This window comes from Aulonocara stuartgranti (assembly GCF_965226115.1).
Source record: "Aulonocara stuartgranti genome assembly, chromosome: 4".
NCBI lineage: Eukaryota > Metazoa > Chordata > Actinopteri > Cichliformes > Cichlidae > Aulonocara > Aulonocara stuartgranti.
This window is the reverse complement of record NC_138942.1, coordinates 2,861,933-2,889,767: the sequence shown is the minus strand read 5'-3', so window position 1 is coordinate 2,889,767 and position 27,835 is coordinate 2,861,933. Positions and strand designations below refer to the sequence as shown.

Genomic DNA, 27,835 nt, shown 5'->3' with positions numbered 1-27,835 from the left:
AAAGGTACAATGGTTTTATTAGAGACACAGCTGTTTTGCAATTTGGCATTATTTTAAAAAAGTTTACATTTCTTCGGTATCAAACAGCAGACATGAGGCTTTCTTGTTAGGAGGCATAAAATATAAGCAAGCCAATAATGCAGAAATTTAGATTTTTAGATGAGAAACTGTTCTTAGAGTACAGAGAGAGAGATCTGCAGGAAGTGTCATTTTATCGTGGTGGAAACAAAACAGCAAAAGTAAGAGAATTCATGACGATGTTTATCTGAAGCGAAATGTGAAGCTTGGATCTTCTTTTGCTGCTGGCTCAGTCAGTTTTGGTTGGAGATGAAACCTGCAGCAACAGAATCAGCGCAAAAAGGACGTAAACACAAAGCGCGGAGGCGCCGGCGCATCAGGGTCCGTGAGCTGTCGGCTTTCAGCTCCGATGCAGAGTACGTGGGTGAGAAAGCCGACGGCCCACTGATTCAAACGTGTCGGGTCCGCGCGTTGTGTTTAGTCTTTGTGCGGAACCCGTTTACCTGCTCTCATTTACCGTTTTAGCTGTTTGGTGGTTGTTGAAATAGTTTTGTGAGGTTTAACCTGAGTTTCTGGCAGAATACATTTATATTTAATAATCGATTCAGGATTTTTAATGAATCAATGACGTTTTATTAAAGCTAAGATCGATTTTAATCGATTATTGAAACCCACCCCTAGTCTCAGATCTGCTACAGAGCCTGTTCCCAGTCGGACATGCCTAAAAACCTCACCTGGAAGCGCCCAGGAGATCCTAGTCATTAACTGAGTCCTTTTAATGCGCCGGAGTAGCAGCTTTACTCAGAGCCCTTTGCCCCAGCGCTACAGGAGAGTCCCAACATGCCTCTGGAGGAAGTTTATTTCCGTCACTGGTTTCTGCAAACTCATTCATTCTGTTAGCACCCACGGCTAACCGAACACTTAGCTCTAAGTGAAATTCTTTGTACCTGAAGCCAGTTTAACCAGCCAGGGATCAAACTTCCACCTTTGGTGCCCACCAGGGGCTCTCAAAAGAACCCCTGCCCCAGTGGGCAGGTACCAGATGGGATGCTGGTGTCCATAATGTGGACAAAGTTTCCTGATCCCTTGTTTTCATCATCGTAAAGGACTTCTGAGTCAAGATGATCAATAAAATTGTCTTTAGATGTAAACTGGAGCCAAATTATATGCAAACATTGTCAGAACACACTTGTTCTTGTTTGTTTGTTTACTAAAACCATCTTTCCACCATAAATCACAGAAAATGCAGCCAGTCCAGCAAACAGAGGTTTATTAAAAAGTCCCGGGTGGGTGGGCGGTTCTTAGGGGTAAACATCAGTCGGGAGCTGGAAGTCTTTGAAGGTGTAGAACGATATGTCTCCATAGTCCACCACAGCTATGACCACTGGGATATCTCCGCTCTGATAGGCCAGCAGCTTGATGGCTCGCAGGTCGGGCACGGGGTCATCGAAACTGGGACACAGCACAGAGGTAATCAATTCAAAGGTATCAGTTTATGAGATCACTGCAAAGCGAATAGCAACCAATCAATGACCGAGTGGCCCCAGCTATAGTTTACTAATATATATATATACACATATACATTTTGCATTGAACCGTGGCTGAAAGACCAACAGCAGAATGATTTGCTGCTGCAGAAGCTTCGAATTTTGAGTGTTACTGCAGAAAAAGTTTGAACCATCACACATCTCCAAACAAAGACGCTCGCCAGAAAAAAAAAGCACAAAAGTAACAAAGCTGGAAAAAACAGCCTGAGGATGTGAAGAGTGAGAATTTCACTGTGGTGTGGAAGAGATTTAATAAACATCTGATTTATAAGTCGTCACAGATTAGGGCTTTCTGCACAATTAGTGTTTTTTTTGTATAATATATATATATATATATATATATATATATATATATATATATAAATAAAATGTATATAAATATTTATAATTTTTTGTCTAAATGCCTAAAACCACAGTTAAGACTTTTAGACACTAAAATAACTCGATTGATGATCCAGCTTGAGAAATTCTGCTGCTTTATCACAGCTCTGAATAATTAAGCAGCTATTAGTGGTTAGAATCACACAAAGCAGGACGAGAGAAAGGCTCCGTTCATGTCCAGCCACCGGGACATTCATTTAATTTGAGTGAAGCGTCTATTGTTTTTCCTTTAAACAAACTAATCCTGAATAAATACGCCGTCGGGCGGCGATGTGATTGCTGACCTGCACACACACATGCGTGAGTACGGTTTCCCCGGGTTGCTCTTCTTGAAGTCGGCCACCGTGTTGGGCTGGTAAACATTGAAACAAATCCTCCAATCGCCCGCATCTTTTAACCTGAGAGGACAAAGCACAAGGTCATCCTGAACGATGCTGACTGCATCAGCACAACGCCCACGGCCTTTATGGTCTGTAAATTAAAGACGGCAAAATGTGACACCAGCGAGACGAGTGAGCGATGACTTTGTTTCTTTCATTTTCTAATCACAGTAAACACACAGAGGCTGCACTCGTCACAGCTTATAATCAAGCCCACATGAAGTCCCAGCTCCAGAAACAGAAAACCAGAAAGCAGACTTGCAGCAGTGGCATAAATTTAGGCGTTTTTCAGAAAAGTTGACCTTGAGGTCTTATCTGAGATTTTCAGTAGGATCTGATGCATCTCTGTAGGGCTGTGCGATATGACCAAAATCTCATATCCCGATATAAGACATCTATCGTCCGATAACGATATAAATCACAAAAATGTAACCTTTTCTGTAAATTCTGTGAATCTCGGGCAGCTCGACTTGCGTGAAGTGTTTCCAGCTGCGCGTCATGTTTTTCATCATTTTTAGACATAAGTTGTAACGGCCGCCGTTTTCTTTGTGAGTATTTATTACATGGTGTGCTGCGGGGAAAAGCCTGTTCTAACGTTTGAGCCTAAGGTTTATTTTTTAACACATGGCGGCTCTTTTTTAATTTTCATCAAATTAAATAATCTGATCTTTCACGTGATTCAGTTTATTTTGAAAAGTCTCAACAGGATCTTGAGCTTTATTGTGAAAGGTTTATGTGGAAATAACGACAACGCATAAAAACAAGCGCTTGTCTGTCTGTAGTGTGGTTATATTAAACATAAGAGAAAGAGAGAACTTTAAGAAATGAATATAGCCACTACAGTGACCATCAAAAAACCATGAACTCATGAACCATGAGCTGTAAACAGTTTATTTTGCGACACCACGAAACAAACGATAGCGTAAAATGCAACGATAGACATTTTTATATCGTCATCCGATATATATCATTATATCGAGCAGCCCTACATCTCTGGCATTAATTCTAAGATCCCACGTTGCCTTTACTGAGGGGTACAAACGTCCGACTGTGCACTGGATGTGCAGAGTTAAAAATAACACTTCTGCTCATGTGAGTAAAACAAATCGTGGATACCTGGACGCTCCCTCCAGCAAATGAGTCGGTTTGATCACGCCGATTTTTTCCAGCAGTTCTCCTGGAAAAAAAACCTCAAATCACACAAAACAGTAAAAAACATTTTAAATTAAAATCTCCTTCACGGTCATGTGATCTCACCTGTGGCGATTGGCTGTGTCGGGTCATGTAACGGAGTAACTTCCCTGTTCCACAGGTGCGCTGGTCGACCTTCCCGCTTACCCTTCCGCCTCGCCATCAGCTCCTGATACTCCGCCCAGTTTCTGCACCGCCGTACCTTTAAGGAAGCCCGCATAAATTAAATTTGATCCTCAGCTCCTCCGATACCTTTAGTCTTTACAAACCTCTCTGTTTTTGTTGACGTCCCACCGCCGCCTGTATTTCTCCCTCTTCTGCTCATTGGCTGACATCTTCACCTGCCGCAGGTTTATTTTCTGCCTCCAGGGGGCAATGTCACAGAAGCCCACCTTCAAATCCCCGGGCAGCAGAGAAGGGTCTGGAGGGGCCAGGTCACTGGGGAAGTGCTCCCTGGAGGTGGAGCCCAGGTCAGGGAAAGAGATGGAGCTGAAGTCCCAGCACGAGGAGCCAGATTTGGAGCCGTGACCGGAATCTTTGTCCGAGTCCCCGAGAACATCCATCATCCACCAGCTCCTGCCTCCGCCCTCGTCTGCTGAACTCTGGGCCTCCGGAGGCTCTGGAAGTTTTTTATCTTCCTCGCCTTCACTGCATTTATCCTCCTCCATCTTCTCAGTGGAGCATTCCTCCTGAGCTTCAGCACGGCTACGCAGAAGAAAACTCTTATAAGACTTCTTACATTTTTGTTTTAACAGACTGAGGTGAAATGTTAAGCTTAGAAACAAAAAATTAACAGCGACTATAATAGGTCACCTAAATGCACCACGTTCATCACACTGAACTATAAGACAAACATTAGCAGCAACATTTATTTGAAGATTTTGGAGATCTCTCATTTGTGATATTTTGAAACCAAAGGTATTTAAATGTCAGCTCACACCAGCAGAGAGCAGCACAGACTCAGCTTTCATGTGCAGCTGCACGTGGAGGCATCCAGATTTCTTTTTGTAGCTACAGAAAAAACTAATATAGTATATAATAATAATATAATAATAAACAACTCCTCATTTTTATTGTACAAGGCAATAGCTAAATAATAGCTTTTGTAACTAAGATGTAGTTTCACAGATTGCAAAGCAGCTCTTTACCTGCACGTCGCAGTGGGGGTGGAGGAAGGGGCGGGGCTGAGGCTGCGTTTCCTCTTCAGCTGTCTCCCTGCTCGGTCACGTGACTGCGGCAGGTTGAGCTGCCTCGCGTAGGACGATGACTCAGAACTGCGAGCACACAAACATCCACCTACGGAGGCTGTTCCCGCGCATACTTAACTTTTCAAGGCCGATTTTAATAGATACACTAACGCTGTCATCTCTGATGCTCAATTATCTTTATTATCTTAAATGTCTGAGGGGTAAACGTTACCTGGGATCAAACCTGAGCACCACATAGCCGAGCCTCTTCAAATGCCCAAACACCTTTGGGATGAAACAGAGTCGTTAGCTCATTTCACAGGTGGCATTTTCACAGGTGTGCTGGAGTAAAGGTTGCACCTGATATTGCTGAAGGCTCACGGTGTTTGCAGACAGAAACTTCTCGTACCCGTCCTGGATGGAGAGTGGCAGGTCCTGATGAAACACCTGCAGGTTTCCCTGTTCCCATAACAACACAGACACAGGACTAATTATGTGCTCCGAGGAGGAAAACCGCACCGAGCAACAGGTTTTATCTGCAGACTCACACACTCCATCAGGTACAGAGCCTCCTCGGGGAGCAGGCACTGCTTCCCGTTTGCAGAAAAGCCCATCGTCTGCCAGAACTTCCCCTGCGGAAAAATAAGAAAAGATCCAGCAAAGGAGCGACTGAGGACGAGCTAACGCAGCAGCTTTTTCTAGGTGGTGTTGTGACAGTGAAGCAACTCACAGCCGGAGATCGAAGCTCCACAATCTGCTTGCTGGGAATCCATTGGCCGTTCACGAGGTTTCCCCTGTGGATTAAAACAGATGGAAGCCATCTCACACAAACACACACACAAACACACACACGTGTTTCTGTCCACCTGATGGATTTATAGCCAAGATTTGGGCTCATTTGTGAAAAACCTTTAAGATTTTAAACCCGAAAGACGTTAACGTTCACTCAGCACTGCAAAAGATTAAAAGTCAAATGTATTATTTTGCTGTTACCCAGTTTTTTTTCTTTAGGATTCGTGGTGCTTTGAAGGTTTTCTTGTCTGAAATCATGTTTCTATTTTTCATTTATTTTTCTGGACTTTTAAAAATCTGCTCCCACAAACACAAGAAAAGCTGTTTAATCCATCACTGTGCACATTTATCTACTTTTATTTTGTGCAGTAAAGCTGTAAATAGTGGCTGCTTTCAGCTCCTTTCAATCACAGAAAGGTAGTAACATCGATGGTCATCAATCTAAATGTTATTTTGTCTGAGCTAAGAATGTTGAAACTCAGGTGAATATTAGACACCCTTATATGTCTTATATGCACCACCAAAGCTGGGCCTGATGAGTAACCCCACGGGTAATGAGAGGTACTCACAGCCTCTCCACTCTCTCCTCTGAGAGGAGGCTCCAGTGTTCATTCAGGCTCTGCGCGAGTCGCTGCTTCTGCTCGTCGGAGTCATCGGGGAAGAAGTCCTTCTGTCCTCTGACGGGGATTTTGTGACTGCGGGAGCGGGCTGCGAACAGCTCCGACGGGCTGAAAGTTGTTAAAGAAAGACAACATCGTTCAGCTGTTTGATGCACACACGATCACAGTTACTGCCATTGAAACACTGAGAAGGAAAACCACTGCACTGCTTTTAGATTTCATAACACAGCCTGAAACAAAATGTGCTGGAGGTGTTTGAGGAGGGCTGGCTTTCAAGAGCAAGAATTTTTTCTGTGAAAAAAAGTGTCCTTCTCCATTATGTTGGAGGTTTTCTGCTAGAACACAGTAAACGTGTGAGTAACTGTCAGCTGACAGTCTTTTCTTGTCTCAGTTTGAAAAACAGCTTTAAATAAATGCTCTGCCGGGGAAGAGGAAGGCGGTGTACAGCAAGTGTTTCATATTTTCCTTTTAACAAAATGCAATAAAAAAAAAATTTCTTGATCAGCAGAAGAGGAAGAAACTCCTGAAAAATATTCAACACAAGGAGAATCAGACTCTAAACCTCCCACTCTGGAGTCCCTCTTTTAAATAATTTCCCCCAGGGATCAATAAAGTATTCTGATTCTGATTCTGATTATCCTCTTGGTTGTTGTTCAGAGCAATCACTGACTCAGATCTTAGTGTGAGGGTCATGTGAGGTCTGTCACTAAATCTGGATTTTATCACATGAAAAACATAGGCAAACTTTTCTCTCTCAGTAACTCAGAAGATGAGCCGCTGCAATGGTCCTTAAAAGGAGCAACCGGCAGAAGAAGAAGCTGAGGCTCGACTCTTGTAATGCTCCGTTGTCTGGTCTATGCAAAAATGTCTCACATCAACAACAACTGATACAAAACTGCAGTTTTAAAACACTCTGGCTGCAGTTTGTGCACTGACTTTAAAATCCTTTTAGCTGTTTTTAAGGCACTTCTTAGTCTCTGTACATCATATTCGTCTCACATGGTGGCAGGTAACGAATCACTAAAGCCAGGTTTCTCATTGTTTTAGTTTATTTGTGTTTCATATAATTAAAATGATTTTTCTAGCCCATATTCAGTTCATATCTGAGCTTTAGGCAACTGTAAAATCTTTCTAGCAAAGCTGCATCGGTGTGAAAGATTATCATGACAAGAAAGCAGCAGTCCCCAAGTTACTGGCATACTTTCCAGGCGTTGCATGTTGGTGTATAACGTTAGTATCACTTATGAAGTCCATCTGCGTGTAATTAAAGTGCCATCATGAGTCATAAAGTCGTGACTCAGTGCCATGGGACCTCGCCCAGACCTGTTTTAAAAGGACTCCACCCTGATGCTTTGTCTGTGTGCAAAAAAACAAAAACAGCAGACTTCCAAAAAATATTTTACTGTTACTTAATTCCTAACTTTCCAAATGCTTTCTTTCTCCCACGGCTGTTTTTCACCAAAACACACAACAGAGGGTGTCAGAGAGTCGAATACAGAGTGTCACTATTTCAGAAAACGTGTCCAGATAATATTTCAGTAACAGTGTTTCTCTGGAAACAACTGTGCAGCTTCATCGGTGCGTTTTAATGAAACTATAGGCGTTTTCTCTTCAGCACGTATTCACGTTTAAGCTAACAGTTAGCTTTAAACTAACCCGTGCTACCATGTGCAGAAGAAGTCTGAGAGTTCCGTCCACAGTGATTCAATGACAAACAGCCGCTGAGGGAGAACACAAGACAAAGTACCGCTACCCTGCGAACAAGCCCGCTCACAGGTACCGTTAAAGGTAAAAACGCACCTTAAAATTTCACTGTAGAACTTCCCTTTACCGTCTGTGTTGTTTTGATCCGCCATGATGCCGGTGTTGTGCCAAAAAGTGATTGCCTGCCAGAAAGTGATTGCCGTCCGCGGGAGCGCGCGCAGCTGCTTAAAGCTGCAGCGCCCGGATTACTTGCGATGCCAGCTACTTCCGTGCAACTGATATAACACTGCGGTCAAGTGAGCCCTCACTTACGAAGTCGCAGTCAAGCTAGCCGCCCCGCCAGCCGCACCTAAAATGTTGTTGCACTACTCTTACGCATATTACGGTATAGGTGCCGACTGGCTTAGAAACGCAGTGTTTTCTGTCCTGACACTATTTTACTTCACAATCCACTCCCAGTTTTGGTTAATCTCCACTTTCACCCCTGTGATCCACAGCCCAAATTACTGTATGATTCAGAGAAAATTAACAATAAAATTTACCCAATTTACTCAACTATACTTTTAATGTCCTCATCTTTGAGCTCAGATTACAGGAAAACTGAAAGAGGTGACGCAGATATCTCACTGGATTCTGACTCTGGGTGACCCCCACTCTGCATGCTGTGATCCACAGCCAAAATTACTGTACAGTTTTTGAGAAAATTGATAGTAAAATCTTCCCATTTTGCTTTACTGTACTCTACATATTGACATCTTTGATCTCCGATTACAGGAAAACTGTAAGAGGTGACGCAGATATTTCACTGGATTATGAATCTAGGCCATCTCCAGTCTTCACCCTGTGATCCACAGCCAAAATTACTGTACGGATTTTGAGAAAATTGATAGTAAACTTTGCACAATTTACTCTACTGTACTCTATATATTCTCATCTTTGAGCTTAGATTACAGGAAAACTGTAAGAGGTGACGCAGATATCTCACTGGATTATGACTCTAGGCTGTCGCCACTCTTCACCCTGTGATCCACAGCCAAAATTACTGTACGGTTTTTGAGAAAATTGATAGTAAACTTTGCACAATTTACTCTACTGTACTTTTAATATTCTCATCTTTGACCTCAGATTACAGGAAAACTATAAGAGGTGACGCAGATATCTCACTGGATTATGACTCTGGGTGACCCCCACTCTGCACCCTGTGATCCACAGCCAAAATTACTGTACGGATTTCTGATAAAATTAAATCCTATTCCATTACCAAACAAAATGAGTTCATTGAAGTATTTGCTTAACTACAAGAAATGTCTTTCCACGCACAATTTAAATTTTTCAAAATGTCATTCACACACCACCTCAAGTATCAACTTCAGTTTTAGACATTATTTATTCAGTGCTTAATCACAACAATAGTCAACTTAAGGCACTTACATAATAAGTTAAACCTTACAATAATACATACAGAGAAAAACCCAACAATCATATGACCCCCTATGAGCAACAGTGGGAAGGAAAAACTCCCTTTTAACAGGAAGAAACCTCCGGCAGAACCAGGCTCAGGGAGGGGCGGCCATCTGCCTCAACCGGTCAGGGTGAGAAATTACATTTCTCAGATTACTGATTTCTCATATTACTACTACACAGTTTAGATACACTCAACAAAAATATAAACGCAACACCTTTGTTACTGCTCCCATTCCCCATGGGATGGACGTAGAGACCTAAAATTCATTCCAGATACACAATATAACCATCCCTCCCAAACAGTGGTCACAAATCAGTCCAAATGTGTGGTAGTGGGCACATCTGCCATATTGAGATAATCCATCCCACCTCACAGGTGTGCCACATCAGGATGCTGATCTGACATCATGAGTAGTGCACAGGTGTACCTCAGACTGCCCACAATAAAAGGCCACCCTGGAATGTGCAGTTTTTTGCACTATTGGGGGTCTGGGGACCCAGAACCGGTCAGTATCTGGTGTGACCACCATTTGCCTCATGCAGTGCAACACATCGTCGCATGGAGTCTATCAGATTGTCAATTGTGGCCTTTGGAATGTTGGTCCACTCCACTTCAATGGCTGTGCGAGGTTGTTGGATATTCGTGGGAACTGGTACACGCTGTCGTATACGCCGGTCAAGCACATCCCGAACATGCTCAATGGGTGACATGTCCGGTGAGTATGCTGGCCATGCAAGAACTGGGACATTCTCAGCTGCCATCTGCCCTGAACAATGTGAACCATGATTCATCCGTGAAGCGCACACCTCTCCAACGTGCCAGATGCCATTGAATGTGAGCATTTGCCCACACAAGTCTGTTACGGCGACGAGCTGGAGTCAGGTCAAGACCCCGATGAGGACGACGGGCATGCAGTTGAGCTTCCCTGAGACGGTTTCTGACAGTTTGTGCAGAAATTGTTTGGTTGTGCAAACCAATTGTTCCAGCAGCTGTCTGGGTGGCTGGTCTCAGACGATCTTGGAGGTGAACCTGCTGGATGTGGAGGTCCTGGGCTGGTGTGGTTACACGAGGTCTGCGGTTGTGAGGCCGGTTGGATGTGCTGCCATATTCTCTGAAACGCCTGTGGAGACGGCTTATGGTTGAGAAATGAACATTCAATGCACGGGCGACAGATCTGGTTGACATTCCTGCTGTCAGCATGCCAATTGCACGCTCCCTCATTGCTTGTGGCATCTGTGGCATTTTGCTGTGAGACAAAACTGCACATTCCAGGGTGGCCTTTTGTTGTGGGCAGTCTGAGGTACACCTGTGCACTACTCATGATGTCAGATCAGCATCCTGATGTGGCACACCTGTGAGGTGGGATGGATTATCTCAATATAGCAGATGTGCCCACTACCACACATTTGGACTGATTTGTGACCACTGTTTGGGAGGGATGGTTATATTGTGTATCTGGAATGAATTTTCGGTCTCTATGTCCATCCCATGGGGAATGGGAGCAGTAACAAAGGTGTTGCGTTTATATTTTTGTTGAGTGTATCTAAACTGTGTAGTAGTAATATGAGAAATCAGTAATCTGAGAAATGTAATTTCTCACCCTGACCGGTTGAGGCAGATGGCCGCCCCTCCCTGAGCCTGGTTCTGCCGGAGGTTTCTTCCTGTTAAAAGGGAGTTTTTCCTTCCCACTGTTGCTCATAGGGGGTCATATGATTGTTGGGTTTTTCTCTGTATGTATTATTGTAAGGTTTAACTTATTATGTAAGTGCCTTAAGTTGACTATTGTTGTGATTAAGCACTGAATAAATAATGTCTAAAACTGAAGTTGATACTTGAGGTGGTGTGTGAATGACATTTTGAAAAATTTAAATTGTGTGTGGAAAGACATTTCTTGTAGTTAAGCAAATACTTCAATGAACTCATTTTGTTTGGTAATGGAATAGGATTTAATTTCATCAGAAATCCGTACAGTAATTTTGGCTGTGGATCACAGGGTGCAGAGTGGGGGTCACCCAGAGTCATAATCCAGTGAAATATCTGCGTCACCTCTTACAGTTTTCCTGTAATCTGAGGTTAAAGATGAGGATATTAAAAGTACAGTAGAGTAAATTGTGCAAAGTTTACTATCAATTTTCTCAAAAACCGTACAGTAATTTTGGCTGTGGATCACATGGTGAAGAGTGGAGATAGCCTAGATTCAGAATCCAGTGAAATAGCTGCGTCACCTCTTACAGTTTTCCTGTAATCGGAGATCAAAGATGTCAATATGTAGAGTACAGTAAAGCAAAATGGGAAGATTTTACTATCAATTTTCTCAAAAACTGTACAGTAATTTTGGCTGTGGATCACAGCATGCAGAGTGGGGGTCACCCAGAGTCATAATCCAGTGAGATATCTGCGTCACCTCTTATAGTTTTCCTGTAATCTGAGCTCAAAAATGAGAACATATAGAGTACAGTAGAGTAAATTGTGCAAAGTTTACTATCAATTTTCTCAAAAACCGTACAGTAATTTTTGCTGTGGATCACAGGGTGCAGAGTGGGGGTCACCCAGAGTCATAATCCAGTGAAATATCTGCGTCACCTCTTACAGTTTTCCTGTAATCTGAGGTTAAAGATGTCAATATGTGGAGTACAGTAAAGCATAATGGGAAGATTTTGCTATGAATTTTCTCAAAATCCATACAGTAATTTTGGCTGTGGATCACAGGGTGAAGAGTGGCGACAGCCTAGAGTCAGAATCCAGTGAAATATCTGCGTCACCTCTTACAGTTTTCCTGTAATCTGAGGTCAAAGATGAGGACATTAAAAGTATAGTTGAGTAAATTGGGTAAATTTTATTGTTAATTTTCTCTGAATCATACAGTAATTTGGGCTGTGGATCACAGGGGTGAAAGTGGAGATTAACCAAAAATGGGAGTGGATTGTGAAGTAAAATAGTGTCAGGACACAAAACACTGCGTTTCTAAGCCGGTTTTCACCCATACCGTAATATACGTAAGAGTAGTGCAACCACATTTTCGGTGCGGCTGGCGGGGCGGCTAGCTTGACTGCGACTTCGTAAGTGAGGGCTCACTTGACCGCAGTGATATAACGTGGGGGGAAAAACCCAAACACATTTATGCCTTTGTTATTAGGCAAAGGTATGCATTTATGGAGCTTTAACGTTTCTTGTAACCGAATTATGACGCTATCAGAAGGTTGCTTTCAGTGTGTAGCGCAGTCACGAATGACTACACGCATCACGATGGAATAATTAATGCCTACAGGTTTAGTATGTCTACTCTCGTTGTTCATATTTGTTATAAGACTGTCGAATAGTAGTTAAAACAATAAAGACCTATTGTGCCAGTATCACCATGACTCTTTCTTGTTTGTGCAGAATAACGACTGAGAACATGGCATTTTAGCGCTACCAAAAAGTGATTGTGGCCTATAACTTGTCACTGAAACAATATTTCTGCTTCAAACTTGTTGGATATATTCCAGAAGGGTTACATGTGATATATTGTATCCCAAAACCTCTCCAAGAACTGCTGAATAACTTGTACAGGAACAATAACACTGATAATATGCCATTTTCAGCCTGCCAAAAAGTGATTGTGGACTATAACTTGTTAATGAAATACTATTTCTGCTTCAAACTTGCTGCATGTCATTCTGAAGGGTCCTATGTGACACATTATATCCCAAACAGTCCCTTAGAACTGCTGAATAACCATTAAGGGAACGATAAAACTGATAATATGCAATTTCCAACCTGCCAAAAAGTGATTGCCGCCTATATCTTGTCACTGAAACAATATTTCTGCTTCAAAATTGTTGGATATCCTCCAGAAGGGTTACATGTGATATATTATATCCCAAACAGTCTCCAAGAACTGCTGAATAACTTTTCAAATAACATTAATACGATAATATGTCATTTTTGACCTGCCAAAAAGTGATTGTGGACTATAACTTGTCACTGAAACAATATTTCTGCTTCAAACTTGGCGGATGTCATTTAGAAGGGTCATATGTCAAATATTACATCTCAAACAGTCCCTCAGAACTTCTAAATTACCATTAAGGGAACAATAAAACTGACAATATGCCATTTCAGCCTGCCAAAAAGTGATTGTGGCCTATATCTTGTCACTGAAACAATGTTTCTGCTTCAAACTTGGTGGATGTCATTCAGAAGGGTCCTATGTGACATATTATATATCAAACACTCTCCAAGAACTGCTGAAAAACTTTTAAAATAACATTAATACCGATAATATGTCATTTTCAACCTGCCAAAAAGTGATTGTGGCCTATATCTTGTCACTGAAATACTATTTCTGCTTCAAACTTGCTGCATGTCATTCTGAAGGGTCCTATGTGACACATTATATCCCAAACAGTCCCTTAGAACTGCTGAATAACCATTAAGGGAACGATAAAACTGATAATATGCAATTTCCAACCTGCCAAAAAGTGATTGCCGCCTATATCTTGTCACTGAAACAATATTTCTGCTTCAAAATTGTTGGATATCCTCCAGAAGGGTTACATGTGATATATTATATCCCAAACACTCTCCAAGAGCTGCTGAATAACTTTTAAAAGAACATTAATACCGATAATATGTCATTTTCAACCTGTGCATAAAACGTCAAATTTCAAAAATATTGTAATTCAAAAATAATACAAAAAAAGGATAATGGCCAAATGGAAACAGGTGGGAGGAGATCTGCTTAAACACATTAGGAACACCAAGTAATAGGAAAGACAAAACAAAATGTCAGGTAATAAAAATGTCATTCCAATACAGCACTTATTAATTGAAATGAAAACCAAAAACAAATAACAATTACATCCAATTAAAGAAGAAACCACCAGTTAAAATAAACTAACAAATAGACCAGAAACAGGGGGTATAGCGGAAGCTCAACACCAGTAAACCATGGAACAACATATATATTAATTCTTTGCATACAATAACTATGCTAACATGTTAGGAAACACAAAATAATTGAATCATCCTACAAAAAAATTGCAATCAAAGCTGAACTTGTGAACAACACAGAAACACACACAGCAACACGAACATAAATTAATGAATTAATAAACAAATAAACAACCAATAAATATTATAGGAGACTGCATTTCGTTGCCCTGTACCTGTGCATGTGCAATGACAATAAAGTTGAATTCTATTCTATTCTATTCTATTCTATTCTAACGATACAAAACAAGAAACATTTCCAAAACATTGAAAAATTGACAGCGACCCTCTGACCAGCATGCTTCACAAACAAATGGGGTTTTTTTGGTCTTGCGGGGCTGAGATATAATATATCACATGTAACCCTAGTCCACAATCACTTTTTGGCAGGTCGAAAATGGCATATTATGGGTATTAATGGTCCTTTAATAGTTATTCAACAGTCCTTAGAGACTGTTTGAGATATAATGTGTCACATGTAACCCTTCTGGAGGATATCCAACAATTTTGAAGCAGAAATATTGTTTCAGTGACAAGATATAGGCCACAATCACTTTTTGGTAGCGCTAAAATGCCATGTTCTCAGTCGTTATTCTGCACAAACAAGAAAGAGTCATGGTGATACTGGCACAATAGGTCTTTATTGTTTTAACTACTATTCGACAGTCTTATAACAAATATGAACAACGAGAGTAGACATACTAAACCTGTAGGCATTAATTATTCCATCGTGATGCGGCAGGTTGAAAATGACATATTATCGGTATTAATGTTATTTTAAAAGTTTTTCAGCAGTTCTTGGAGAGTGTTTGATATATAATATGTCACATAGGACCCTTCTGAATGACATCCACCAAGTTTGAAGCAGAAACATTGTTTCAGTGACAAGATATAGGCCACAATCACTTTTTGGCAGGTTGAAAATGACATATTATCGGTATTAATGTTATTTTAAAAGTTTTTCAGCAGTTCTTGGAGAGTGTTTGATATATAATATGTCACATAGGACCCTTCTGAATGACATCCACCAAGTTTGAAGCAGAAACATTGTTTCAGTGACAAGATATAGGCCACAATCACTTTTTGGCAGGCTGAAATGGCATATTGTCAGTTTTATTGTTCCCTTAATGGTAATTTAGAAGTTCTGAGGGACTGTTTGAGATGTAATATTTGACATATGACCCTTCTAAATGACATCCGCCAAGTTTGAAGCAGAAATATTGTTTCAGTGACAAGTTATAGTCCACAATCACTTTTTGGCAGGTCAAAAATGACATATTATCGTATTAATGTTATTTGAAAAGTTATTCAGCAGTTCTTGGAGACTGTTTGGGATATAATATATCACATGTAACCCTTCTGGAGGATATCCAACAATTTTGAAGCAGAAATATTGTTTCAGTGACAAGATATAGGCGGCAATCACTTTTTGGCAGGTTGGAAATTGCATATTATCAGTTTTATCGTTCCCTTAATGGTTATTCAGCAGTTCTAAGGGACTGTTTGGGATATAATGTGTCACATAGGACCCTTCAGAATGACATGCAGCAAGTTTGAAGCAGAAATAGTATTTCATTAACAAGTTATAGTCCACAATCACTTTTTGGCAGGCTGAAAATGGCATATTATCAGTGTTATTGTTCCTGTACAAGTTATTCAGCAGTTCTTGGAGAGGTTTTGGGATACAATATATCACATGTAACCCTTCTGGAATATATCCAACAAGTTTGAAGCAGAAATATTGTTTCAGTGACAAGTTATAGGCCACAATCACTTTTTGGTAGCGCTAAAATGCCATGTTCTCAGTCGTTATTCTGCACAAACAAGAAAGAGTCATGGTGATACTGGCACAATAGGTCTTTATTGTTTTAACTACTATTCGACAGTCTTATAACAAATATGAACAACGAGAGTAGACATACTAAACCTGTAGGCATTAATTATTCCATCGTGATGCGTGTAGTCATTCGTGACTGCGCTACACACTGAAAGCAACCTTCTGATAGCGTCATAATTCGGTTACAAGAAACGTTAAAGCTCCATAAATGCATACCTTTGCCTAATAACAAAGGCATAAATGTGTTTGGGTTTTTCCCCCCACGTTATATCAGTTGCACGGAAGTAGCTGGCAACGCAAGTAATCCGGGCGCTGCAGCTTTAAGCAGCTGCGCGCGCTCCCGCGGACGGCAATCAGTTTCTGGCAGACAATCACTTTTTGGCACAACACCTGGTCTGCCTGCTACTGCGGCTCTCCTCTGGGTCCTGGTGACCGTCAAATTCATCACTTATAATCGTGGCCATCAGAGGGCGCCAAAGGGCACAGTTTAAAATCAGGGAAGGGTTTTTCCAGAATATTTGATTTGTTCCAGCCAAAACAAACCAAAGGGTCCCACAAGAAGGCAGAAAACTGGATCAGGCAAAAATACAGGGTAGAAAATTAGTGCAGAAAATGTTGGTCATGATTTTCAGGTTAATTCTACTAACAGCATTTAACGATTATCCCCAAAATTGATTCTGTTCATCTGGATGTAGCGTTTTTAGTAAATGACTGTTTTGCAAGTTGAAAGCTTCTTTCTTTTCATGATAAAGGAAGGAGACATAAAATATTAAGTTTATTTAAAGGGTTAAATGTCTATTTTATAGCCTTCACTGAAATTTCGATGTCATTGTAAATATGAGTCTCAACAATGGTGCATTGTTAAAAAGAAAAAATAAGCTGGTCAGCTCAGCAACTCCAAATAACGCTGCAACGCTGGAATGCTGCAAATCTTTGGACTGATCCAATACCAAGTAAATACAGGGCTGGTGTTCTGACAAACCATCCTACTTTGGCAAAACGTCACATTTCTGCTGTCACAGAGTAATTCCAGCACATATTTAAGTAGGTATGACGGTTTGCCACTAAACTGTGCCCTTCAGAGTATGCTTGTAGCTCATATTCATAAAGCCAGGATGGTTTGCTACTTAATATTACCCGTCAGAGTATGTTTCTAGCTCTTATTAACCAAGGTAGGATGATTTTGCCACTGAATTTTAGTTGTTAAAGTATGCTTCTAAGCAGTGTTGTTCAAGTTACTTGAAAAAAGTAATCAGTAACTAATTACTGGTCATATTCACAAAGGTAGAATTGTTTGGCACTGAATTTTACCAGAGTATTTTTGTAGTTAGGGTTAGATTGAAAATGTGACGTCATTTCCAGCGCAAAACCGCAAAGGATTGTAGGTACGAGTGGCAAGTGGTACGAATTGAATTCATTGTGCTATGCTGCTTTGTTCACTTTGGCTTTGCGGGCTAATAATTGTTGTGTTTTGTAGGAAAACCAGCCTACAAAATGCTGGAATGCGATCCAGACTGTGCACCCTCTACCAACCTGGGTCATACCGAGTTTAAAGCTGCTACCACAGCGAGATTTAATCGGTTAAGAGAGAGAGCGATATTAAAACAGCCACGAAAAGTCACGCATCTGCCACCAAGGAGTTGTTTAACTGCCTCAGTGACCTTGCCCCCCCCCCTCATCCCCAGACTCTGCTTCCTCCTCGGAAGACGTGTCAGTGGGATTAAGGAGGTCCTCAAAGTATTCCTTCGAGGAATACTTACAGCCTGATAGGATTCCTTCTTCAGCCTGGTGGCTCCCTTCACCTCTGGTGTCCACCAGCCCGCCGCCTCTCACCAGGGGCAACTCCAGACTGAGACAGAGTCCAGCCCCTCTCCAGAAGACTGGTTCCAGAGCCCAAGCTATGTGTAGAGGTGAGCCCGACTATATCGAGCCGGTACCTCTCAACCTCACTCAGGCTCCTTCCCCACCAGAGAGGTGACATTCCATATCCAATTGCCAGTCCTGGTAGCCGGGGATCAGTCTGTCAGGGTCTCTTCTCCTGGCTGCCGACCGGCACGCAATGCACCCGACCCCTACACCCCTACGGCGCCACCTGCGGGTGGTGGGCCTGAGGGAGGATGGGCCCATGTCCCCTTTTCGGGCTGTGCCCGGCCGAGCCCCATGGACTAAAGCCCAGCCACCAGACGCTTGTCCTCGGGCACGCTCCAGGGCGGGGCCCCAGTAACCCTATCCAGGGCAGGGTAAACTGTTCCCTCAATGTTTTCCTCATAAGGGTCTTCTGAATTGCTCTTTGTCTGGTCCCTCACCCAGGACCAATTTGCCACGGGAGACCCTACCAGGGGGCAAAAAACCCCCAGACAACATAGCCCCTGGGATCCCTGGGACACACAAACCCCTCCACCACGATAAGGTAGCGATTCACAGACTGGCTTGTGTGCATTAATCTTATTATAATTTAGTTTTGTCTTCCTGGAATTTTACATTTTTAATATTTTATTAGTTTGATATTGGTGTTATCATGTGTGTTTCTGTGTGTGTGTTGCCCTCCAACTTTTGCTTCTGTATGTGACAAATTCTTTAACATCTAACCTTGATATATGTTTATGCAACAGATGTTTGCTTTCTACAAATCTATCTGTTACTGGATGTTGCTGGAAACATTGGCATTCATCCCTATTTTGGTTTGTTTGCCCTTTTGAACTCTGATATGACCCAGTCCTGCCAGTAAATCATGCAGCCCACTTCAAGGTACCGATCAAAGTCCTTGTACAGGGCATCAGGAAGCAAGTCTTGCAAGTTGATGCCATTTGGAAAATGAAACACTAGAGAGCTTTAACCTTGAAATGACCGGTGAAATCCTAACAAACTATTCAAAATATTTGGAAAATATTCTTCTATCCTTTGGAAAATTCTTCAGTGGATTTCTGCTCAGAAGTGTCTCCAAAGAAAAGAAGCCAATACATTTGTGCTTAATGTGTTTTTCTTTGTAAAGGTCATCAGGGGGCGAGTGTTAGCGAGCCCAGCAGGACTGAAGACTAAAAACTAGATAATTACTTTACTGCTCACTTTATATATGATCTCAGTAAACGTTGACCTTTTGAATTCATGGGCTTAATATCTAATTTGGGATCTTACTTGATACGACATAATGTTAATTGTGTAAGTCACAGTCTCATTAAGAGGAAAACAGGCAGACAAATTTAGATAATAAAACAATACATTTGTGTTAAAAATGACAGTAGCTCATTGTGTTACATAAGTCAATGACTTATGTAACACAATAATATTTTTGGGATTTTGCCTTTATTGGATAGAGAGTGTGAAGATGGAAAGAGGTGAAGACATCTGCTTTCTGCAGTAGATTGCCTGCTCACCGACCAAGCCATATGTGTGCCCAGGTAGCGTTAATTCAAATGAACTTCACTGACCACTGGGCTGCAAGACCAGACTGACCAACCTGTGCACCACCTGAATTGATTAGATGAAGGCCTAAGACTGGATGCCCCACAAGTGGATCCCGGAATACCTAGAATTGTACAAGATCAACAGGACACTTGGAGCCTTCATCAGGAACTCAGTGGGGACATGGTGAACAACACTAGAGGCCAACTTCAAGCCTATAGCACATGTCACCATCAAGTGCGAGATCTACCGAGGAATAGCTCTGTCCCCACTGCTGTTCTGCATAGGCATGAACCTCCTCAGGGACATCATTGACAAGACTGGCTACAGATACCAACTACAGAATGGAGCAATCATCAGCCACATGGATGACATCAAGCTGTATGCCAAGAGTGAATGAGACATCGATTGAGGGAATTGAACTATATTCAAACTTATATATACTATAAGTACATAAGTGTCACGGTCTGGGTGAGTGCCAGTGTTTTTCCTCCGAGCCGGCAGTTTTATTCTCTTACATTTGTTGTGGAAATAATAAACATTGTCACTTAAACGTTCTCTGTGCTGCTCTGCGTCCTGCATTTGAGTCCTATTCCTTTCGAGTCGGCCTCGGCCGTGACAATAACATTTAACATTTCTTTCTCTCTCCCTCTTGGTATGTGTGCTTATTGCTGTGTGTGTGTCTACTTACCCTGCTTTACCTTACAGGGTGAGAACACTGGTGGGATCTCTGCCCTCTCCCTGACACACCTGAAGCAAAACATCTTACAAACAGCTGACTATGCTGGGATCTGACATTCGGTCTTTACTTGAGCTCTGCCTCACTGTGGTAGCGATCTCCTTGTTGATCTGCACGTCATGGTCCTTGTTGTCATCACATAGATTTCTAATGTGTCTTGTCCTCTGTTTAAGACATCCCAGTGGTTCCCATCAGTTTTGGAAATGCTCCTTTGTTGGATTTGGTAAATAAGAGGCTTTTGAACTAAGAACTGCTGAAAGACTGTAAATAGCACAACCATCACCTGCATTATAAATAAATCTCTAAACTTGCACTACTGAGTTTAGTGTTTGAGTTTGACCAGACAGATCATGACAATCAGCTTTCTCCTATGAAGTATTAAAGGCTAGAAAATGCTTCCAAAGAATGTAAAAATTTGAACAGATCATCATAACTTCTCTCACCATCTGAAAAAAATGATTTTAACTACTCAGTCTTGTGTGCATTAATCTTATTATAATTTTGGTTTGCCTTCTATGGAATTTTACATTTTTAATATTTTAATAGTTTGATATTTGTGTTATCATGTGTGTTTCTGTGTGTGTGTTGACCTCAAACTTTTGCTGCTGTATGTGACAAATTCTTTAACATCTAACCTTGATATATGTTTATGCAACAGATGTTTGCTTTCTACAAATCTGTCTGTTACTGGATGTTGCTGGAAACATTGGCATTCATCCCTATTTTGGTTTGTTTGCCCTTTTGAACTCTGATATGACCCAGTCCTGCCAGTAAATCATGCAGCCCACTTCAAGGTACCGATCAAAGTTCTTGTACAGGGCATCAGGAAGCAAGTCTTGCAAGTTGATGCCATTTGGAAAATGAAACACTAGAGAGCTTTAACCTTGAAATGATCAGCGTAATAATAATAATAATAATAATAATAATAATAATAATAATAAGAAGAAGAATAATGGATTGGATTTATATCCGATTGTTCAGTCTGACGTCACTAGCCGTGTCTGGGCCTAAACTCCGCTGCAGGTCCATATATCAAACGATCACTGTGGCATTACTGAGAGTTGAAAAACTGTCTAAAGTCTTTCATCTTTAATAAAATGATCAGTGTTCTGCTCTACCAGGTGTAACAATTGAGTTTAACATCCAGGCATCCATGAAAACGGAATTTATGACATTTAACGGAGTTAGAAGTTAGCAGGGAGTTAGCTCGCTAGCTTCTATCTAAATACAATATAGCATGTCCTGACTGCAGGGTTTTGGAAACAAATTCAAACGTACAGCTCTGTTATCACTTCCAGCATAAATGAAGACAGAAAACTAAACAGCAGTGACGTTTGTAGGGTTACTGAAGTTGGGCTAGCTGGTATATAATGATGTGCTACGTGACCGCTAGCGACACAGCCATGTTAGCATAATATAAACAAGCTAACTTTTTTTCCACTCGATAAAAGTTAACGTGAGTGTTCTCGGTGGTCAGGAACAAATGTAATCGCATGGCAGGATGCTGTAAAAGGACCAAACTTCAGTCAGGAGAACAACTGAGATAATCCATCCACAATATGAGGTTAGTCATTCATATACTGCTGCATGGGCTGGGCTGTAGTTACATCCTAAGGTTTTAAAAACTGAGCTTAAATAAATGATTAGCAGTAATAAAAGCCGAGGGAGGTCAACAGTGATCACTGACTGTTTTAGGAGCTTTTTGAGATTAAATAGAAGAAAATACATAACATTAAACATGTTAACAACACAAAAGCCATATTAAACGCAGACTACTTTAGGCCCGGAAGTAGGATTCGTCACATCATCACTTAACAATCGGATAGCGCTTTTCAAGGCACCCTAAGCGCTTTACAATGCCACTATTCATTCACTCTCACAGTAGGCGGTAGGGTAAAATGTCTTGTCCAAGGACACAATGACCAGGTAATCCTAACAAACTATTCAAATATTTGGAAAAGCAACCTCAAAATAAAATTTAAAACACTTGATTTGTGCAATTATATTTTTCCATTATGTATTAGTACACTTTAACAACATTATATATTAATTAACTCTGACTCCTTCATGTTTGCCATGACAACAAGGCTAAAACTGCAGTGTGCGTCAGCTGTGAACATTGGCTCATATTTCCCACCTCAACTGTTCTTCAGTGGATTTCTGCTCAGAAGTGTCTCCAAAGAAAAGAAGCCAATACATTTGTGCTTAATGCGTTTTTGGAAAGAAAAGCGTCCGGACTTCTTCCATGCAAGTGAAGAGAGAGACTACATCAAAGGACACCATGGTTTCATCTGGTTCCAGGGGAAGTTTCTGGACCTTGTCGGTGAAGTCGGTGGAGTTCTTGATGTGGTGTGGGGTGTTCCCCACGAGTGGTGCTAGGATGGTTGCAAAGTGTTTCGAAATGTTGTAAGTGGCTGAGTTTATGCTACTGACAATGGGTCTGAGTGGGACCCTTTCACAATGAGCTCACCCGAAACCCTGGCTGATTGTGACCCATACCCGTTTTCACACCTTGGCTCATGTGATTAGGTAGAGGATCATCAGGGGGGCCTTTGTCCCTCTTTGGGGGGAAATTCCCACTGGATTTAAATCTGGGACTCTCCACCATTTGACCTTAGAACTGAAGAAGCTTCTCGGATGAGAGGTGAAACGTCTTCAAGCAACTTAAAGAAGTCCAGACGCTTTTCTTTCTAAGCTCCTTAGACTACGATGACCTGGATGACTGAGAACCTTCACAGACTTAATGTGTTTTTCTTTCTAAAGGTCAGCAGGGGGCAAGTGTTGGTGAGCCCAGCAGGACTGAAGACTAGAAATTAGATAATTACTTTACTGCTCACTTTATATGTGATATCAGGAAAAGTTGACCTTGTCATATGACTGTGATTGCCCCGCCCCTCCTTGAGCCTGGTTCTGCTGGAGGTTTCTTCCTGTTAAAAGGGAGTTTTTCCTTCCCACTGTCTCCAAAGTGCTTGCTCATAGGGGGTCATATGATTGTTGGGTTTTATCTGTATCTATTATTGTAGGATCTACTGTACAATATAAAGCGCCTTGAGGCGACTTGTTGTGATTTGGGGCTGTATAAATAAAATCGAATTGAACCTTATAAGAATATACCACCTTACGTGGTTCATGTCTCCATCGTTCATATCTATAGGTAGGACGTTCTGATGGCCAAATCACACTTTTCAAAATGGGCTTCGTAACCCTTTTTTCGCACACAAGATCACTGTAGGATCAAATAATAGGCGTGTGTAGCGCCCCCTACTTAGTACTCCACTAATGCAGGGTACGCCCTGAGTTCTAATTACCTTAAACTTACCCAGTTGCCCTCAGTGCAAGCTCCCCCGAGTTACACACGTATAACACCTTTATCTTACTCTGAACTGTATATAAGAAACGGTACAACACACAAGATCTTTCGTTTGAACTAAGCAGGTTCTTTTCTCAGGCTCTTTCTTTCTAGTCCCTGTCAGTTTTTACAGAATTTTGGATTAACTGAAGATTTTTCAAGGAACACTATACTGACAAGTACAGTCCACTGTGTCCACCGATGTGTGTTTGGAACAGTCAGTTTCAACTGTTTAGCTGTTGATTTGAGATGAATTTAAATAATTTGGAGGTAATACTCCTCTTCATTATGCCGTCCACTTTCTGGAATGTACCTAAAGGACCACTCTCACCCCAGCAATCAACTGTTTGAACTATTACCGTCAGGCCGGCGGTACAGGTCACATAAAACCAGGACAAACAGATTCAGGGATAGCTTCTTTCCCAGAGCTATCACCGTAGTAAATAAGCACAAAAACAATTGAACCTATTCCATACCGTCACTGTCATTATATTATGCTGCTATCCTGTATATATTGTACATACTATTGTTTGAGTACTTACGATTGTGGGTTTTTTTTGTTTTTTTTATATATTTTTTATTTTTATTTTACATTTATATTTATTATTGAAACTTGCACCAAGGGAGCGGCACTCCAATTTCATTGTACTCTGTACAATGACAATAAAGGCTATTCTATTCTATTTTATTCTATTTTATTCTATTCTATTCTATTCTATTCTATACAACAAAGGAGCTTTCTTAAACAACCTCTTAAAATCTCCAAATAAAACTCAAAAGATCCTCATTAGCATAAATGTTTTTATTTATACTGACTCAAAAAGGCTGGATTTGTGTTAAGTTTCTTTTCCCTAAGTCAACAGTTTATTTTGTCTGCCCTCTGAACCCTAATTACTCACTGTTTATCTTATTTCCTCACCAGGATTCTGAGGTGGGGGCGTTTGAAGATCTTGGTTATAAAACCACCCAGCTGACTGTCAGTAGAGAGGCATTCTCAGCAGCACAGTACGTATACAGCTTCATTTTTGTCTGCAAGTTCATATAACATTTTAATAATCATTGCTGTGTATAAATTAAGATTGTATCAAAACATGAAAAAGACTTGAGGGGGTCTGATTTTCTGCAGATCTGGGAGATAAAATGAGTCCAGCGGTCATCCTTTTTCTCATCGTCGTCTCCACGACATTGGCCGGTAACTGTAACCTCTCCATGTTGCTTGTTTGTGTATACTTGTGCATTTTTTTCATTATTTTATTATTTAAATATTATATTTTATACTTTTCATTGTTTTTTCATAAAATGCATTTATTTGTAATTTAAGCTTTCAGTAAAGGAAAACATGGCATTTTAATAACCTTCATTTTTAAGAAATTGAATTTGTGTGACATCATTTAAAATGCATAAATTACTAAATCACAACAATACAACATAATTTTATGCATAAAAACTCAATTTTATGCCAAAGTTGTTTAGGTTTTTATTTTATTTTGAAGTTTAATGTTTTTTTTTCATTGGGAAGACCTCAAAATGAACATGGATAATATTCTGGGTTATGCACTCCCAAACATCGGCCAAGTGATGTACCTTGGAAACATAAAGGAACTGGTACAAAAAGAGGACTTATATCTAGTAAAAATAATTCTAGCCACAACAAAAAAAAAAGCAATCACAAAGAAGTGGTGACACACAGACCCTCCGGCTCAACAAGACTGGATTAGGATTGTAGAAGGTATCTCAGAGATGGAAGAAATTACATTCAACATTAGACTGATGGGGTGTAAGCATGATAGACAATGGAGGAAGTGGAAAGCATTCTTAAGTGGCACCAAAAACGCAACATAAAAAGAAATTTGCATGTGATAGAAGGTGGGAAAAGAAAGGTAAACTCCAGACTGTTTGTTTGTAATTTTCTTTACTGTATCGTTTTCAGTAAAAACTAAAACTAATAAAAATTAAAGTTGGAAAAATTTTTTTTATTTTCTTTATTGTTAATTTTGCTGCCTCTCAGGGAGTGTTACCATCAAGACCTTGGTTTTCTCCAATGAGACAAGCACCAATTATGTTGAGATGATCCCTCAAACGCCGATGAACCTGACTGCGTTCACTCTGTGCATGCGGGTGGCCACAGAGCTCAGCGGTAGACGAGAGGTCATCCTCTTTGCATACCGGACCAGAAACTATGACGAGCTGAATGTGTGGCGTGAACTGGATGGAAGGTAGGACATCTTCTGCGGGGGACAGGTGTTTTTTTTATTAAGCTGTCTGTGTGCAGACTCATAATGACTAAACATGCATGTTGTTTATGTGTGCAGACTGTCCTTTTATCTAGCTGGAGATGGTGTTTTATTTAAAGTCCCTGAGCTCGGAGCCCTGCAGACCCACCTGTGTATCACCTGGGATTCCGCTTCAGGTTTAGCTGCCCTCTTCCTGGACGGAAAGAGGAGCTTATCTAAAATCTACAGGAAGGGTCACACTGTCAGGGCAGGAGGCAGGGTTATCCTGGGACAAGATCCGGATTCTTTCCTGGGTGATTTTGAAAACAACCAGAGTTTTGTTGGTGAGATCTTTGATGTGAATATGTGGGACACTGTTCTGGCAGATAGCATGATCCAAGGCATGTTTGCAGGGAAGAGAGAACCAAGAGGAAATGTTCTTGACTGGGAAAGAACAGAGCTGAGAATTAACGGGGACGTAGAGGTCGCCACTCGTGAGGTGTATCTATAATGGAATAACCCCATTCTGCTGTATGAAATAAAGATACTTCATTGATCAAAATGTGCATCAGTATCACTGACATGACTTCAGATTACTGCTTTTTGAGGCCAAATAAAAATATCTGCTGAAATTGTCTGTGGTGAATTAATATATTACTCAACTCTGATTAGGGATGGGTATCGAAAACCGGTTCTTGTTGAAAACCGGTTCCCACTGTTTCAATTCCTTGGAATCATTTGCCATTTTTGCAAACGATTCCCTTATCGATTTCAGTCGCCCCAAATGACGTCACCACGTTGCGGAGCGTCATTTACCTGGCAGGAAACACGGCGTGTAAGCGGCTCAAACGCTCAAAAGTTTGGTTATACTTTACGAGAACGGAATTACAAAAGGGCAACTTGCAATACTTGCAAAGTAGATATTTCATTTAAGGGAGGAAACACTACGAATATCCAAAAGCATTTGCTCACAAAACACGTGATAACTATAAATGAATGTCGTGTTTTTAATTCCGCTCTGGACTCGTGAATCTCAACCCAGCAGCAGCGGTAACGTTTGCACGTCCTCTCCCGTTAATGCGGCAGGTAAATAATCAACTAACAGTGCATATTATGTTAGCGCAATCTGCCTTATTACAAAACCTGACATTACTGTGCATTTAGGTGACCATGATGAGAGAGACAGAGTCTGGCTCAGATGCTGGCAGTTCTCGCTGCAGTCTACCGGTAGCGTCTCCTTTCAGGCCAGGATAGACGAATGTCACCGAGCAGTGACTCAGTTTGTGGTCAAAGGCTTACCCGATTTTTGGTAAGTGAATGTGTTTAATTGTAGGCAGGGACATTACTGGATATTCTTGTGTAATTGCTACTGAATAATTTATGTTATACTTTGTTATTGCTACAGAAGAATATTTATTTTATTATTTTACATTTACAATTTTTTTTTCCTGGGGACCCCGTGACACCACATTGAAGAGCCATAGGCTGGATCTCTCAAGATCTCACTGCTGGGTTTGTAAGGCCATGTTACTCCTAAATTTCTATCTTGTTCAAAGAGAAGATATAAAAAAAAGTTCTAAGCTAATCGACCTTAGTGTTCTCCTTTTTTAAAAAGAATCGATAAGAGAATCGATAAAGAATCGAATCGTTAAACAGAATCGAACATGGAATCGGAATCGTGAAAATCTTTTTTTTTTTCTTATGATGTAATAAATTGTCAAGCACTGTTTTTCAGTGCTGTAAAAAAGTGTTTGCTCCCTTCGTAATTTCATATATTTTGGGGTGTATACAAACCTGCATGGTCCTGTGTGAAAAAGTGATTCTCCACAATGCAGGAACTCCAGCAACACTTAAGGGAAGAGGAACAACTTTATTGACTGACTAACACGTTTTGGCTTGTGGCCTTCATCAGGGTCATAGTAAAATATTGTAGAAGTTTGCTTAACTAAAAGACAGGAAACAGAAAAAAATTCAAAATAACCAATCACATCTTCATAGATAAACATGTAACAGACTGATATTGGTTAATTGGCTAA

General features: G+C 40.9%; 2 protein-coding genes across 3 annotated transcripts; one reads left to right on the top strand and one right to left on the bottom strand.

The window, feature by feature from the left end:
* tsen54 (TSEN54 tRNA splicing endonuclease subunit) lies at window positions 1–8,050 on the bottom strand. The gene is made up of 12 exons (XM_082530360.1): window positions 7,917–8,050; window positions 6,066–6,224; window positions 5,435–5,498; window positions 5,253–5,336; window positions 5,065–5,163; window positions 4,937–4,989; window positions 4,666–4,791; window positions 3,787–4,222; window positions 3,584–3,719; window positions 3,443–3,503; window positions 2,231–2,344; window positions 1–1,470 (listed from the first exon to the last, which is right to left on the bottom strand). Exons 1-12 carry the CDS (start codon window positions 7,970–7,972, stop codon window positions 1,320–1,322), a joined length of 1,539 nt encoding a protein of 512 aa, XP_082386486.1. The 5' UTR covers window positions 7,973–8,050; the 3' UTR covers window positions 1–1,319.
* Window positions 7,603–26,412, top strand: LOC309704883 (C-reactive protein-like). 2 transcript variants are annotated; one of them, XM_082530364.1, is made up of 5 exons: window positions 7,603–7,904; window positions 24,509–24,591; window positions 24,713–24,778; window positions 25,595–25,802; window positions 25,899–26,412. In XM_082530364.1, exons 3-5 carry the CDS (start codon window positions 24,727–24,729, stop codon window positions 26,308–26,310), a joined length of 672 nt encoding a protein of 223 aa, XP_082386490.1. In that variant the 5' UTR covers window positions 7,603–7,904; window positions 24,509–24,591; window positions 24,713–24,726; the 3' UTR covers window positions 26,311–26,412. The 2 variants fall into 2 exon arrangements, with proteins under 2 accessions (XP_082386490.1, XP_082386491.1); XM_082530365.1 differs by lacking the exon at window positions 7,603–7,904 and adding an exon at window positions 20,951–21,801.
* The last annotated feature ends 1,423 nt before the right edge of the window (window positions 26,413–27,835 follow it).

What these genes read in the sequence shown, in the direction of transcription:
- tsen54 (XM_082530360.1), bottom strand. Translation starts at nt 7,972, where the DNA reads ATGGCGGATCAAAACAACACAGACGGTAAAGGGAAGTTCTACAGTGAA. An exon ending in CTCTGTACCTGATGGAGTGT is followed by an intron (nt 5,164 to 5,252) that starts GTGAGTCTGCAG and finishes TTATGGGAACAG; the next exon opens with GGAAACCTGCAGGTGTTTCA. An exon ending in GACACAGCCAATCGCCACAG is followed by an intron (nt 3,504 to 3,583) that starts GTGAGATCACAT and finishes TTTTTTTTCCAG; the next exon opens with GAGAACTGCTGGAAAAAATC.
- LOC309704883 (XM_082530364.1), top strand. Translation starts at nt 24,727, where the DNA reads ATGAGTCCAGCGGTCATCCTTTTTCTCATCGTCGTCTCCACGACATTG. An exon ending in CGTCTCCACGACATTGGCCG is followed by an intron (nt 24,779 to 25,594) that starts GTAACTGTAACC and finishes GCTGCCTCTCAG; the next exon opens with GGAGTGTTACCATCAAGACC. An exon ending in TGGCGTGAACTGGATGGAAG is followed by an intron (nt 25,803 to 25,898) that starts GTAGGACATCTT and finishes TTATGTGTGCAG; the next exon opens with ACTGTCCTTTTATCTAGCTG.